The sequence below is a fragment of the Oncorhynchus mykiss genome, chromosome 1 (genome assembly GCF_013265735.2).
Source record: "Oncorhynchus mykiss isolate Arlee chromosome 1, USDA_OmykA_1.1, whole genome shotgun sequence".
Lineage (NCBI taxonomy): Eukaryota > Metazoa > Chordata > Actinopteri > Salmoniformes > Salmonidae > Oncorhynchus > Oncorhynchus mykiss.
Window position 1 is genome coordinate 19,050,662 of NC_048565.1, and position 14,080 is coordinate 19,064,741.

The 14,080-nt window shown below is 43.9% G+C and overlaps 1 protein-coding gene across 4 annotated transcripts; it reads left to right on the forward strand.

Moving 5' to 3' along the window:
• Positions 1–1,913: 1,913 nt before the first annotated feature.
• On the forward strand, positions 1,914–13,989 carry LOC110500387 (calcium homeostasis endoplasmic reticulum protein). Of its 4 annotated transcripts, none has more exons than XM_021577848.2 (18): positions 1,914–2,121; positions 2,537–2,710; positions 3,771–3,809; positions 4,496–4,659; positions 4,915–5,052; positions 5,144–5,295; positions 5,481–5,592; positions 5,685–5,774; positions 7,599–7,788; positions 10,239–10,396; positions 10,654–11,110; positions 11,305–11,552; positions 11,687–11,820; positions 11,891–11,977; positions 12,382–12,516; positions 12,669–12,812; positions 13,234–13,514; positions 13,628–13,989. In XM_021577848.2, the coding sequence occupies exons 1-18, from the start codon at positions 2,097–2,099 to the stop codon at positions 13,663–13,665; spliced, it is 2,766 nt and encodes a 921-aa protein (XP_021433523.2). In that variant the 5' UTR covers positions 1,914–2,096; the 3' UTR covers positions 13,666–13,989. The 4 variants fall into 4 exon arrangements, with proteins under 4 accessions (XP_021433523.2, XP_021433667.2, XP_021433445.2 ...); XM_021577770.2 differs by having other exon boundaries at positions 1,915–2,121; positions 11,299–11,552; XM_021577992.2 differs by lacking the exon at positions 11,891–11,977 and having other exon boundaries at positions 11,299–11,552.
• The last annotated feature ends 91 nt before the right edge of the window (positions 13,990–14,080 follow it).

Genomic DNA, 14,080 nt, shown 5'->3' on the forward strand with positions numbered 1-14,080 from the left:
GGCCAGGGGGAAGGAGCTGGAATTCAGGGTTTAGTGGATGGCAAGAGTCAACCGCTATTTTATTTGCCTTATGGAGGGCTCTCCCCAGGTAGAGAGATGGCAGATCTTGCCCACCTATTTTTCTGTGCAACCTTGACATTTCCAAACCAGCAGGTCAAGCAGTAGGACAGAATGCTCTCAATAAATGATTCATAAAAGAGAACCATGATGGTTAGATCAAAATTTAAAAAGTGCAGCGTCCGTAGGAAATACAGTCCCTGCTGGCCTTCCTTAAAAATAGCATCAGTAAAATGATCCCAGGACAGCTTGTTGTCACTGACTAGCCCAACATATTTGTACTCCTCCACTATTTCAATGGGCTCACCTTTTATCAGTGATGGTGTTTTTATTTAACCCTTATTTTACATGGTAAGTTGACTGAAAAAACATTAATTTACAGCAATGACATGGGGAATAGTTGAATCAGCCAATTGTAAACTGGGGATGATTAGGTGAATATGATGGTACAAGGGCCAGATTGGGGATTTAGCCAGGACACCAGGGTTAACACCCATACTCTTACGATAAGTGCCATGGGATCCTTAATGAACACAGAGAGTCAGGACATCTGTTTAACATCCCACCCAAAAGACAGCACCCTACACTGGGCAATGGCCCCAATCACTGCTCTGGGGAATTGGGATATTATTTTTCAGACCAGAGGAAATAGTGCCTCCTACTGGCCCTCCAGTAGGAGGCACACAACTTCCAGCAGCATCTGGCCTCCCATCTAGCAATCAACCAGGACCAACCCTGCTTAGCTTCAGAAGAAAGCCAAAAATGGGAAGCAGGGTGGTATGCGGCTGACTGTGTGTATGGTAGTGTTCCTTCAAATGTAAATCACTGTGTCCTTTGTTTTTTCTGTATGTAATTTTAAATGGGAGGACTCACACCAGACAGTAAAATCATTCAGAGCAGGTCCGTCCTCCGTCTCATCCCCTTTGAGAAGACTGACCAAAGCAGTATCATCGGCATATTTGATCAGGTGACGCCCTGGGAAACGGCTCCGGCAGCTGTCTGTATGTATAGTACTGGTGAAAGAACACTGCCCTGTGGGGTTCCATACTGAAGTAGTGCGCACCTCAGAGAGTGTGTTGCCAACTCATACCTGCTGAGACCTATCAGTTAGGAAGTTGGTGATCCATGTGATAAGCATAGCATCAATCCGAAGTCTCCTTTCAGTCTGTCCGCGAGGTCCAACGGATTGATTGTGTTAAATGCAGAGGAGAAATCTGCGAACCTGATAGGCACATGGGTTTTACTGCCCTCCAAATGCATGTACACCAGATGTAAGAGCGAGGGTGGCATCATCTGTCCCTCTCTCTGACCGGTATGCAAATTGGAGGGGGTCAAGAAGGTGTCTGATGGTGTTGATTATGTATGCCTTGATGATCTTTTCAAGAGATTTAATCAAGAGAGGGGTAAGAGTGACAGGTCTGTAATCCTTTGATGCAGATGGATGAGAGGTTTTTGGTACAGGTACAACAATAGCTTTTTTACATAGAGATGGAATTTCCAATGTATCCAGGGACCGCTGAAAGACAGAGCAGAAGACACCGCTCAGCTGAGTGGAACAGAGTTTCAAGACCACTTATGTCTATATACACAAATATACTCATTGTACATGTAATCAAAGGACAGTGTGTTAGACTAGTTAGAGAGTTTCTTAGGAATATTTAGGGGAACAAACATGTGTGACTGCTTCCTTATGTAGGCAGTGCAAAAAAAAAGAAGGTAAAAGTAAACTGGAGTCATCATAGTTTTGGGAGGGTGAAAACAATTGATCATAACTATTTTTTTATTGTTGCTAAACTTCCTGTGTATCTTGTCAGTCCTACAAGTGCTTGGTACGCCACTGGGGGAGCGTTGTAGCTGCTTTATTCCAGTGGCGCCCTGAATTATGAAGTCATCGAAGTACTTCCGGTGCCGGAATGTCTATAACATTTTGGAAATGCTTTGTATTTTCCTTAAACCACATAGCTAGATAACATTTTTACAAATTAATCTGTGTGTCTTTGTGGTTCAGTGGACTCGCTGTTAATTTATTGAAGACAAACATGGATATTCCTACAGCTCCTGAGGGTTTGTATCTTTAATTTTGAATAACTAGCAATGCCAATGTGCTAGCTAATTTAGCATGCTGTGCAATTAAGCTACGCATCTAACTTAGCTAGTTTATCCAAAGCTAGTCAGGCACATGGTTGTCGTTACTAAGCTAGAATGCTATGCTTTTTATTAGCTTTTTGATCAGTAAATTAATATTTATACTTAGGTTAGGGAACTATCTGGACTGTTTTGACTGATACGCCTGGCTACAGCTAGCTATAACGTTAGTCGCGCATGCGTCGATAATGTCCCTTTTGCTTGACTACTTTTCTCCCCTACACAGTTACCTTTTGCAGTACATAACTGGGGGTAATTCTGCTTTGACAGTATGTGTAGTATGTATGGTGTATGTGACTCACCATACAAATGTCCGTATTGTTTTCCTCCACAGACCAAGAGCTGAAAAATGTAATTGACAAACTGGCCCAGTTTGTGGCTCGAAATGGCCCTGAGTTTGAGAAGATGACAATGGAGAAACAGAAGGACAATTCCAAATTCTCTTTTCTGTTTGGAGGGGACTTCTTCGCCTATTACCGGTGCAAGCTTGCAATGGAACAACACCAGCGTATGTAGCACATATAGCTAGCTATCCATTCAAATAGTCTTATTTTAGATTCAAATCAAACTGTATTTGCCACATGCGCCGAATACAACAAGTGTAGACTTTACCATGAAATGCTTACTTACAAGCCTTTAACCAACAGTGCAGTTCAAGAAGCAGAACATATTTACCAAGTAGGCTAAAGTAAAAAGTGACACAATAACGAGGATATATACAGGTGGCACCTGTACCGAGTCCGTGTGCAGGCTAGTTGAGATAATCTGTACATGTGGGTGGGGGCGAAGTGACTGCAAAAAGTCTTTAGTCCATTTTGAAGCAGGTTTTGGAGCACAACCACCACCACCACATGCAGATGTTGTCGCATAACTTGTGACATCTGCTCCCATCTTTCTAGTCATTGCAGGAAGAAGACCTCCGTGTATTTCTGTCAAATTAGATATAGGGTTGTTACTATACTTTGTATCACGATACTAGGAAGTAGGCTAAGGAAGGAAACACAACATGAAGCAGACTTCATTTCTTATGGAAAACAGTCCCTATTTTGTCAACCAGTCAAATGTGTTTATTTAACAAGCTATAGCACCCAATATTTTACACAATTAGGTTATTTTTATTGATCCTTTATTTAACTAGGCAAGTCAGTTAAGAACAAATTCTTATTTACAATGATGGCCTAACCCGGACGACGCTGGGTCAATTGTGCGCTGCCCTATGGGACGCCCAATCACGGCCGGTTATGATGCAGCCTGGAATCGAACCAGGGTCTCTAGCACTGAGATGCAGTGTCTTAAATCGCTGCACCACTTGGAAGCCCAAAAAAGTTATAAAGGATCATAGAGTAAAGTCTGCTTCACAGCGTCTGTGTTCTTTTTGCCAAGTAAAATCTTGTATCGTAGATTCGTACTATCTTGATACTAGTAATGTGACAACACCATGCAGCACCCATACTTCCTGCAGTTATGGACAACACTTTAATTGTGTGGCTGTTTGTTTGCCAGCTGTATTATGATGTGTGGCTGTTTGTTTGCCAGCTGTATTGTAATGTGTGCTTCTCTCCACATAGATCCTACTACCCACGAATGTGAGGAGTATAAGTTGGAAGGTATTTACTGGATAGAAAAGTGCAATTATAGTACCAACCTGCACATGTTGTATCAGCAGTGATTCAAAGGCTTTGTTTTTGTATTGCGTTTAATGTGTTGATATTTTTCAATCATGATGATTTTGAGATAGGGGGGTTACCCTTACTGCTGGTGTTCATCTAAAAATACTTATATTTTAGTCGTTGTCTAAACATTGTAGTTTTGATGTTTCAACCACAATTCAAGTTTGTACTTTGCGATGCCTATGTATGTCAGTTTTTAGAGAAAGTTCTTGTTCTTGATATTCTTAATGCTTTTTGAGATAATTGTTGTCTGTCGCTTGTGATTGTTTCAATGCTGCTGCAAAGTTTTTGTGACTTAATAATCCACACACTCCTGTTTTTTATTTCAGTTTCGAAGGTGCTGCAAAACGCTTGATATGTTTTTCAATATCAACTTCTTTGAAGTATAAAGGAATTTAGTTAAATGAAGATGAGAACATTCCTTGACGTTGCATGAAGATAGTTGCATGTCAAAATTGTATTGTTCTGGTACTGGCTTAGCTTTTCCAGAATTTCATTCAATTATGAATAAAAAATGTTTAGGCCACATAGACGTCTGCCTGTGCAAATGACAAAAGGCATCACCACTACAATGTTTCTTATCGTGTTTGTCTTTTATTAGATATTTTGACCTTGTTTTGCAGATCTTTATAATCCACCTGGTACGGAAGTCCTAGACGTCCCTCCACCAATCGCCATCCTGGCCCCGCCCCCCATCGCCCCTGCCACGCCATCTCTAGATGAACTCATCCAGCAGAGCCAATGGAACCTGCAGCAGCAAGAACAGCAGCTGCTCACTCTCAGACAGGTACGGGTCACCTTACCCCAGGGTCGTTGAGTCTTCTAGACCATAATTAGTTGAATCAGTTGTGTTAGTGCTGGGCTGGAGAAAATCCCTGCACACACTGGCCCTCCATGGTGCAGACTGACCAACGTTACCATATCTTACATTCTCTGGTCATAAAATGTATGAGACCGAGTACATGAAGTTTCAAAGCAAATACATTTGACAGCTGTTGTTTTTCCTAATGTCCAAAATGAACTGGTTGTCGTTTGATTCCAGGAGCAAGTGACTGCAGCCATAGCTCTGGCCATGGAGCAGCAGACCCAGAAGCTGCTGGCGGAGACTCAGCAGGACATATCTGAATTTGACAACCTGCTGCAGCCCATCATTGACACCTGCACTAAAGACGCCATCTCGGTAGGTTCATGACACCAGGTTAACACAACATGAGCAGGAGAAGGGTCTGGTATGTTTAGTCAGTGGTATGTTTCTCTCTGGTTCCTCCCAGGCTGGTAAGAACTGGATGTTCAACAACGCCAAGGGCCCACTGCACTGTGAGCTGATGTGCTCACACCTCCGGAACCGCATCACAGCCGACACAGCTCACTTTGAACTCCGCCTACACCTCATCTATCTCACCAATGATGTCCTCCATCACTGGTAAAAGCATGGTGGAAATGAGGCTTTGTTTTTATCCTCATAATGCATTTTTTTCATTATGTGAGTGTCAATCTATGTGCATTTTAAACTGATAAAATACACCTGTTATAGATAATGTTAGTAATTATAATGTCATGCATTGTATTCATGGTTAATTACATGATACTTGTTTTGTGTACCACCAGTCAGAGGAAGCAGCAGAGGGACCTGCTAGCAGCGCTACAGAAGGTGGTGGTGCCCATCTACTGCACCAGCTTCTTGGCTGTAGAGGAGGACAAGCAGCAGAAGATCACACGTGTCAGTGGGCTGCCTGTTCAATGTAGACATTGCGCCATATAGATGTTACCTGTGGTTGAATGACACCCTCTATTTTCCTGTTTCTCTCACAGCTTCTACAACTCTGGGAAAAGAATGGCTACTTCGACGAGGTGACGATCCAGCAGTTACAGAGTCCAGCTGTGGGCCTGGGCCAGTATCAGGTGAGGACTGAGGCTAGTGGCCTAGTAAAGGAAAATACTGCAAGTTGGCTGACAGTTAAAAGCCTTGGACTTAGAAGTCAACCACATACAGTGGGGCAAAAAAGTATTTAGTCAGCCACCAATTGTGCAAGTTCTCCCACTTAAAAAGATGAGGCCTGTAATTTTCATCATAGGTACACTTCAACTATGACAGACAAAATGAGAGAAAAAAATCCAGAAAATCACATTGTAGGATTTTTAATGAAATGATTTGCAAATTATGGTGGAAAATAAGTATTTGGTCACCTACAAACAAGCAAGATTTCTGGCTCTCACAGACCTGTAACTTCTTCTTTAAGAGGCTCCTCTGTCCTCCATTCGTTACCTGTATTAATGGCACCTGTTTGAACTTGTTATCAGTATAAAAGACCTGTCCACAACCTCAAACAGTCACACTTCAAACTCTACTATGGCCAAGACCAAAGAGCTGTCAAAGGACACCAGAAACAAAATTGTAGACTTGCAAGCAGCTTGGTTTGAAGAAATCAACTGTGGGAGCAATTATTAGGAAATGGAAGACATACAAGACCACAGATAATCTCCCTCGATCTGGGGCTCCACGCATGATCTCACCCCGTGGGGTTAAAATGATCACAAGAACGGTGAGCAAAAATCCCAGAACCACACGGGGGGGCGTAGTGAATGACCTGCAGAAAGCTGGGACCAAAGTAACAAAGCCTACCATCAGTAACACACTATGCCGCCAGGGACTCAAATCCTGCAGTGCCAGACGTGTCCCCCTGCTTAAGCCAGTACATGTCCAGGCCCGTCTGAAGTTTGCTAGAGAGCATTTGGATGATTCAGAAGAAGTTTGGGACAATGTCATATGGTCAGATGAAACCAAAATATAACTTTTTGGTAAAAACTCAACTCGTCATGTTTGGAGGTCACAAAGAATGCTGAGTTGCATCCAAAGAACACCATACCTACTGTGAAGCATGGGGGTGGAAACATCATGCTTTGGGGCTGTTTTTCTGCAAAGGGACCATGACGACTGATCCGTGTAAAGGAAAGAATGAATGGGGCCATGTATCATGAGATTTTGAGTGAAAACCTCCTTCCATCAGTAAGGGCATTGAAGATGAAACGTGGCTGGGTCTTTCAGCATGACAATGATCCCAAACACACCGCCCGGGCAACGAAGGAGTGGCTTCATAAGAAGCATTTCAAGGTCCTGGAGTGGCCTAGCCAGTCTCCAGATCTCAACCCCATAGAAAATCTTTGGAGGGAGTTGAAAGTCCGTGTTGCCCTGCAACAGCCCCAAAACATCACTGCTCTAGAGGAGATCTGCATGGAGGAATGGGCCAAAATACCAGCAACAGTGTGTGAAAACCTTGTGAAGACTTACAGAAAACATTTGACCTCTGTCATTGCCAACAAAGGGTATATAACAAAGTATTGAGATAAACTTTTGTTATTGACCAAATACTTATTTTCCACCATAATTTGCAAATAAATTCATAAAAAATCCTACAATGTGATTTTCTGGATTTTTTTTCTCATTTTGTCTGTCATAGTTGAAGTGTACCTATGATGAAAATTACAGGCCTCTCATCTTTTTAAGTGGGAGAACTTGCGCAATTGGTGGCTGACTAAATACTTTTTTGCCCCACTGTATATGCATCCTGCCCCATGCCGCACAAGAAGGTCCATCAAAATAGAAAACATTTACAGCGTATTGGTTTAATTGTAATTACTTTATTCACTCCAGCCAGGACATTCACCAATAGTGTTGTCTGCAGCACTAACAATGCCATCTTCCTGCTCATCTCCTCTCTCTCCCAGGCCTCTCTGATCACAGAGTACGCTGCCGTGGTGCAGCCCATTCAGCTGGCCTTCCAGCAACAGATCCAGACCCTGAAGACGCAGCATGAGGAGTTTGTGGCCAACCTGGCGGTTCAGCAGCAGACTGCAGCAGCAGTGAGCCAGCTAGCTGCAGCAGAGCCTGACATTAAGGCAGTCACCACTCAGCCTGGTGAGAGAGTAGAGAGAGAAGAACATACTCGTACACACATGCATAAACACACATTCTCATGCATGCACACACACAGTGGTGGTAAAAGTAAACATACCTTGATAGAAAATGACTCAAAAGTGAAAGTCACCCAGTAAAATACTACTTGCGTAAAAATATTTGGTTTTAAATATACTTAAGTATCAAAAGTATAAAATATTCCTTATATCAAGCAAACCAGACAGCACAATTCTTGTTTTATTTATATTTATGGTTAGCCATGGGCACACTCCAACACTCAGACATCATTTACAAATACAGCATTTGTCTTTAGTGAATCTGCCAAATCAGAGGCAGTGAGGAGGACCAAGGATGTTCTCTTGATAAGTGTGTGAATTGGACCATTTCCCTGTGCTTCTAAGCATTCAGAATGTAGTGCATACTTTTGGGTGTCAAGGAAAATGTACAGTGCCTTGCGAAAGTATTCGGCCCCCTTGAACTTTGCGACCTTTTGCCACATTTCAGGCTTCAAACATAAAGATATAAAACTATTTTTTTTGTGAATAATCAACAACAAGTGGGACACAATCATGAAGTGGAACGACATTTATTGGATATTTCAAACTTTTTTAACAAATCAAAAACTAAAAAATTGGGCGTGCAAAATTATTCAGCCCCCTTAAGTTAATACTTTGTAGCGCCACCTTTTGCTGCGATTACAGCTGTAAGTCGCTTGGGGTATGTCTCTATTAGTTTTGCACATCGAGAGACTGACATTTTTCCCATTCCTCCTTGCAAAACAGCTCGAGCTCAGTGAGGTTGGATGGAGAGCATTTGTGAACAGCAGTTTTCAGTTCTTTCCACAGATTCTCAATTTGATTCAGGTCTGGACTTTGACTTGGCCATTCTAACACCTGGATATGTTTATTTTTGAACCATTCCATTGTAGATTTTGCTTTATGTTTTGGATCATTGTCTTGTTGGAAGACAAATCTCCGTCCCAGTCTCAGGTCTTTTGCAGACTCCATCAGGTTTTCTTCCAGAATGGTCCTGTATTTGGCTCCATTCATCTTCCCATCAATTTGAACCATCTTCCCTGTCCCTGCTGAAGAAAAGCAGGCCCAAACCATGATGCTGCCACCACCATGTTTGACAGTGGGTATGGTGTGTTCAGCTGTGTTGCTTTTACGCCAAACATAACGTTTGCATTGTTGCCAGAAAGTTCCATTTTGGTTTCATCTGACCAGAGCACCTTCTTCCACGTTTGGTGTGTCTCCCAGGTGGCTTGTGGCAAACTTTAAATGACACTTTTTATGGATATCTTTAAGAAATGGCTTTCTTCTTGCCACTCTTCCATAAAGGCCAGATTTATGCAATATATGACTGATTGTTGTCCTATGGACAGAGTCTCCCACCTCAGCTGTAGATCTCTGCAGTTCATCCAGAGTGTTCATGGGCCTCTTGGCTGCATCTCTGATCAGTCTTCTCCTTGTATGAGCTGAAAGTTTAGAGGGACGGCCAGGTCTTGGTAGATTTGCAGTGGTCTGATACTCCTTCCATTTCAATATTATCGCTTGCACAATGCTCCTTGGGATGTTTAAAGCTTGGGAAATATTTTTGTATCCAAATCCGGCTTTAAACTTCTTCACAACAGTATCTCGGACCTGCCTGGTGTGTTCCTTGTTCTTCATGATGCTCTCTGCGCTTTTGACGGACCTCTGAGACTATCACAGTGCAGGTGCATTTATACGGAGACTTGATTACACACAGGTGGATTGTATTTATCCTCATTAGTCATTTAGGTCAACATTGGATCATTCAGAGATCCTCACTGAACTTCTGGAGAGAGTTTGCTGCACTGAAAGTAAAGGGGCTGAATAATTTTGCACGCCCAATTTTTCAGTTTTTGATTTGTTAAAAAAGTTTGAAATATCCAATAAATGTCGTTCCACTTCATGATTGTGTCCCACTTGTTGTCGATTCTTCAAAAAAAATACAGTTTTATATCTTTATGTTTGAAGCCTGAAATGTGGCAAAAGGTCGCAAAGTTCAAGGGGGCCGAATACTTTCGCAAGGCACTGTATGTAGTAAAAAGTACATTATTTTCTTTAGGAATGTAGTAAAGTAAAAGTTGTCAAATAATATAAATAGTAAAGTACAGATACTCAATAAAACTACTAAAGTAGTACTTTAAGGTATTTTTACTTAAGTAATTTACACCACTTCTCTCACACAAAAACACACCAGGCACTTCATTATGTTGAGGGTATTGTTAGCAAAACAGCACCGTAGAGAAGTGGGTGAAAGATTTGATTGACTTTTAGGCTTCACTTCAGGATTTTGTTTACATGTTGATTATGGGTAGATTCTTCATCTGTAGCCATATTTACCCTTTAACCAAATATCCTTCTGACTTCTGACTGAAAGGCATTTCATTGTACTTGTGCATGTGACAAAACTTAAAACCACAGGAGAGGTGAAGTCGTCCATGTCTGGCCCTCCTGGTGATTATGACGGCGCCCAGTCCAGATCGGACCCCGGTGCCAACAGTGGCCACTCTGATAACGCCTCCTCTAAACCCTGGTTCGACCCACAACACATGTCTGGAGGCTGGAACCCCAATCAGCCAGTAAGCTGCTCTCCTAATGTGTTTGTGTGTAGTGTGACTTTTCCCTTATTATGTAAAACTATAAGGAATATTCTGTGTGGATATACTTACAGGTTTATTGTTGTCGTAGAGTTGAACAGAATGACTGATGTTCCTATCTATTGAATCAGTCCCATGATAACAAACTGTTGAGTTGATGAGTGAGTGGTGGTGAAGGTACAGTAACATGGAAGATGAGACTCCGTCTAAACACCAGTTTTATTTTTGTCCCCTCTCAGCCTCCGTTCGACCCCACCCAGGCTCCCCCACCGTGCCCCCCCTGGAACAGCCACGAGGGCATCTGGAATGAGCAGAGGGGGGACCCCAGCTGGAGCGGAGGCCCTCCAAGGGGGGAGGGGGGTCCCTGGAGCGGAGGGGGAGGACAGAATGAGCCCCCTCCCAACTGGAGCGGTCAGTACGACCAGCCCCCCTGGAGCAACCAGGGACCTGACCAGCCCCCCTGGGGCCAGAGAGAGCACCCCTTCCCCCGCATGCAGAGGCCCCCCCACTTCAGAGGGCCCTTCACGCCCCACCAGCCAGGTCCCCCTCCCTTTAACCAGCCGCCCCCGCCTCCCCACAACTTTGGCCGGTTCCCGCCGCGCTACATGCAGGATGACTTTCCACCCAGGCACCATTTTGAAAGGCCGCCCTACCCTCCACACCACTTTGACTACCCACAGGGAGACTTCCCTGGAGGTAAGAATCCAGGACAGGTCCCACCATGGGAGCTCAAAATTCACTGTTTTTTTCTATGACTATTGTATATGAGCACCTCTCTGGTTTAGTTCCCTGACCACCATCACGTAGTGATTTACATCAGTAACTGAAAGTACTGGCTGCAACATGTAATTTAACTGAGTATCTCCCCATGCCCCTGCGTGTTGACCAAGACATGGGCCCTCCGCACCACCACCCTAGCCAGAGGATCCCTCCTCTGGGTATGGGGGGGGAGGAGCACCCTCCCTGGGGGGGTAACCAGCACCCAGACTTCGGCCCCCCATCCCACGGCTTCAACGGCCAGTCCCCCCACATGAGACAGCGTCCGGCCCCGGCTCACGTTAACCAGGATGACCCCAGCCTGGTCCCCAACGTACCCTACTTTGACCTGCCCGCCGGACTCATGGCCCCTCTAGTCAAAGTGAGTAGAAAGGGATGAAGATGTCTATTTCTTTTCAAGGATACATTTTTTCCACAGCTCACTATGGAGATGCATATATTTCTTGACCACAGTGGTCTAAACAGTTGTGTTCTCTACCTGTTTATGTGCATTAGCTGGAAGACCATGACTACAAAGCACTGGATCCTAAAGACATCCGTCTGCCTCCCCCAATGCCCCCCAGTGAACGCCTGCTAGCTGCTGTGGAGGCCTTCTACAGCCCCCCCTCCCATGACGGACCCAGGAACAGGTAAAACGCAAACATTTTCACTATGTGATCGATGCAATATGTGCTCTATTGATTGTAATGTGTTTGTCAGTGAGGGCTGGGAACAGAACGGCCTATATGAGTTCTTCAGAGCTAAGATGAGAGCCAGGAGGCGAAAGGGCCAGGAGAAACACAACAGGTGAGACCGTCTGCCTGCTGACCAGCCTTATGTCTCACACACAGACACACGTATCTGTAGTATAAGGAGACTTTGGGTGTCTATTAACATAAAATAAATGTGCCTTTTGAAATCAGCAGGTAAATACAAATGCTTTGTAAGTCTGTATTTTTTCCCATCTGTGTCACAGGAGCCTGCTGATGGGAGGACGGCTCAAAATAATGGCTGGAGAATGGGGTGAATAGAATGGTATCAAATCCATCGAAAACCATGTGTTTGTGTTCGATGCCATAGCATTTATTCCGTTCCAGCCATTATTATTGGCCCGTCCTCCCCAATTAATGTGCAGCTGGCCGCTTGTGGTAAGTGTAAAAACTGTATGAGAGGTGAGTGTGTTAACAATGTGGTTTCTCTGTCTCTCCCAGTGCACACGGTAGTCGTTCACACAGCCGTTCTCATAGTCAGGGTCGCTCCTCGTCTGAATCCAGCTCAAGATCCTCCAAGTCCTCCCGCTCCTCCTCCCGGTCCCGATCTCGCTCCTACTCCCGATCTCGCTCCAGGTACGCACAGATAGGATTCTTCCTGATTTTTAACAGGAATTCTTGACCTCTGAAATTCAAATTTTGTTAGATGATAGTTGATGTCTAATTGCACCACCAACATGACAGACCGTTAAGGAGACATTGATGCTTTTTGTCTTTCACCTCCACAGGAGCATGAGCCGATCCAGGTCGTCCCGCAGTCGCTCTCGTTCTAGGTCTCGCTCCAGATCTCGCTCTCCTGACAAGAGACGGCAAGAGAGGCCTGCCCCCGCCTCTGCCCCTGCCTCCCAGAAGTCCCGTAGCCCCTCTCCTCCGTAAGTCCCTCATCTCCGCATGCACTGTATTCTGCTGTCCACACAGTCTATTCCCTCTGACATATTGCTTGCATATCTGTGTATATAATAGGGCTAGGTTTTTTGGGAAGGTAGAGACCAAATAGTAACGCCATTGAGATAATCGAGGCCGTCACTGTCACATTGAAAAGTTAAAGCAGAGCATTGAAGGCTGTAGATCAGGGTTCCTCAACCCTCTCCTCTGGGCCCCACCCACACATTTCACATTTTTGTTTTAGCCCTAAACTGGCACACCTGATTCAGTCAACTAATCATCAAGCCTTTGACTAATTGTTAAGGGTTAAAACAAAAATGTGAAACGTCTGAGGGGGCCCGAGGAGAGTGTTGGGAACCCTGCTGTAGATTTTGTCTTTACTGAATGTATTGGTTGTGATCTCCACAGAGCTACGTCTGGTCTGGGCGCAGCCCCCTCGGTCCTGCCTCCAGACAGCAGGCTGGGAGAGGAGAACAAGGGCCATCAGCTGCTCATGAAAATGGGCTGGAGTGGTTCTGGGGGGCTTGGAGCAAAGGAGCAGGGCATCCAGGACCCCATCAAGGGGGGAGAGCTCCGGGACAAGTGGGACCAGTATAAAGGAGTGGGGGTGTCTCTGGATGACCCTTATGAGAACTACCGCAGGAACAAGAGCTACAACTTTGTAGCTCGCATGAAAGCAAGGGAGGAAGGTAGGAGTGTTATTTTTTTTTAAACTGTTGCAATGAAATCCTGATGTAGTGGATAGGTATATTTTTTAGGTGATATGACAAACTAAAATATAACAAGGTCTTCTTTATTTCAGTGAATCGGGAACCACAAGAGCCCCCTCCTACTGAATAATGTGCATCGTAAAGCAAACAAACCTAACCCAGAACATACCTCTTCAGTCAGTTTTTTGTACAGAATAATGTTCTTATAGTATGTTTTGAATGTTGCTTTTTTGTGATACTCATTCATGTGTTTTCTTATGTTCCAGTGTTTGATGACTTGGAAATGGATATAAACTATTGTTGCTCTTTTGTAAGAAAAATAAAATACGTTTGTGGAATTCACCCACTGATGTAATGTCAAATGTGAATCAAATTTACCCTCTAACCACACGCTGTAAAGATTTTTTAAATGTTTGAATTTGTTTGAATAAATGCACTGTTTGTCTCCGCTTGAGCTTAAATGTACACTGTAAATAAGACAAATGGTCCCTTCAGAATCAAGCATCAAAGATGGTCCATTTAATATCAAGATTAAAAAAAAAACA

Excerpts from the sequence above, each read along its gene's own strand:
- LOC110500387 (XM_021577770.2), top strand. The coding sequence starts at position 2,097 with ATGGATATTCCTACAGCTCCTGAGG. Across the intron at positions 5,775-7,598 it reads TGGGCCTGGGCCAGTATCAG|GCCTCTCTGATCACAGAGTA; the intron begins GTGAGGACTGAG and ends TCTCTCTCCCAG. Across the intron at positions 12,517-12,668 it reads TACTCCCGATCTCGCTCCAG|GAGCATGAGCCGATCCAGGT; the intron begins GTACGCACAGAT and ends TCACCTCCACAG.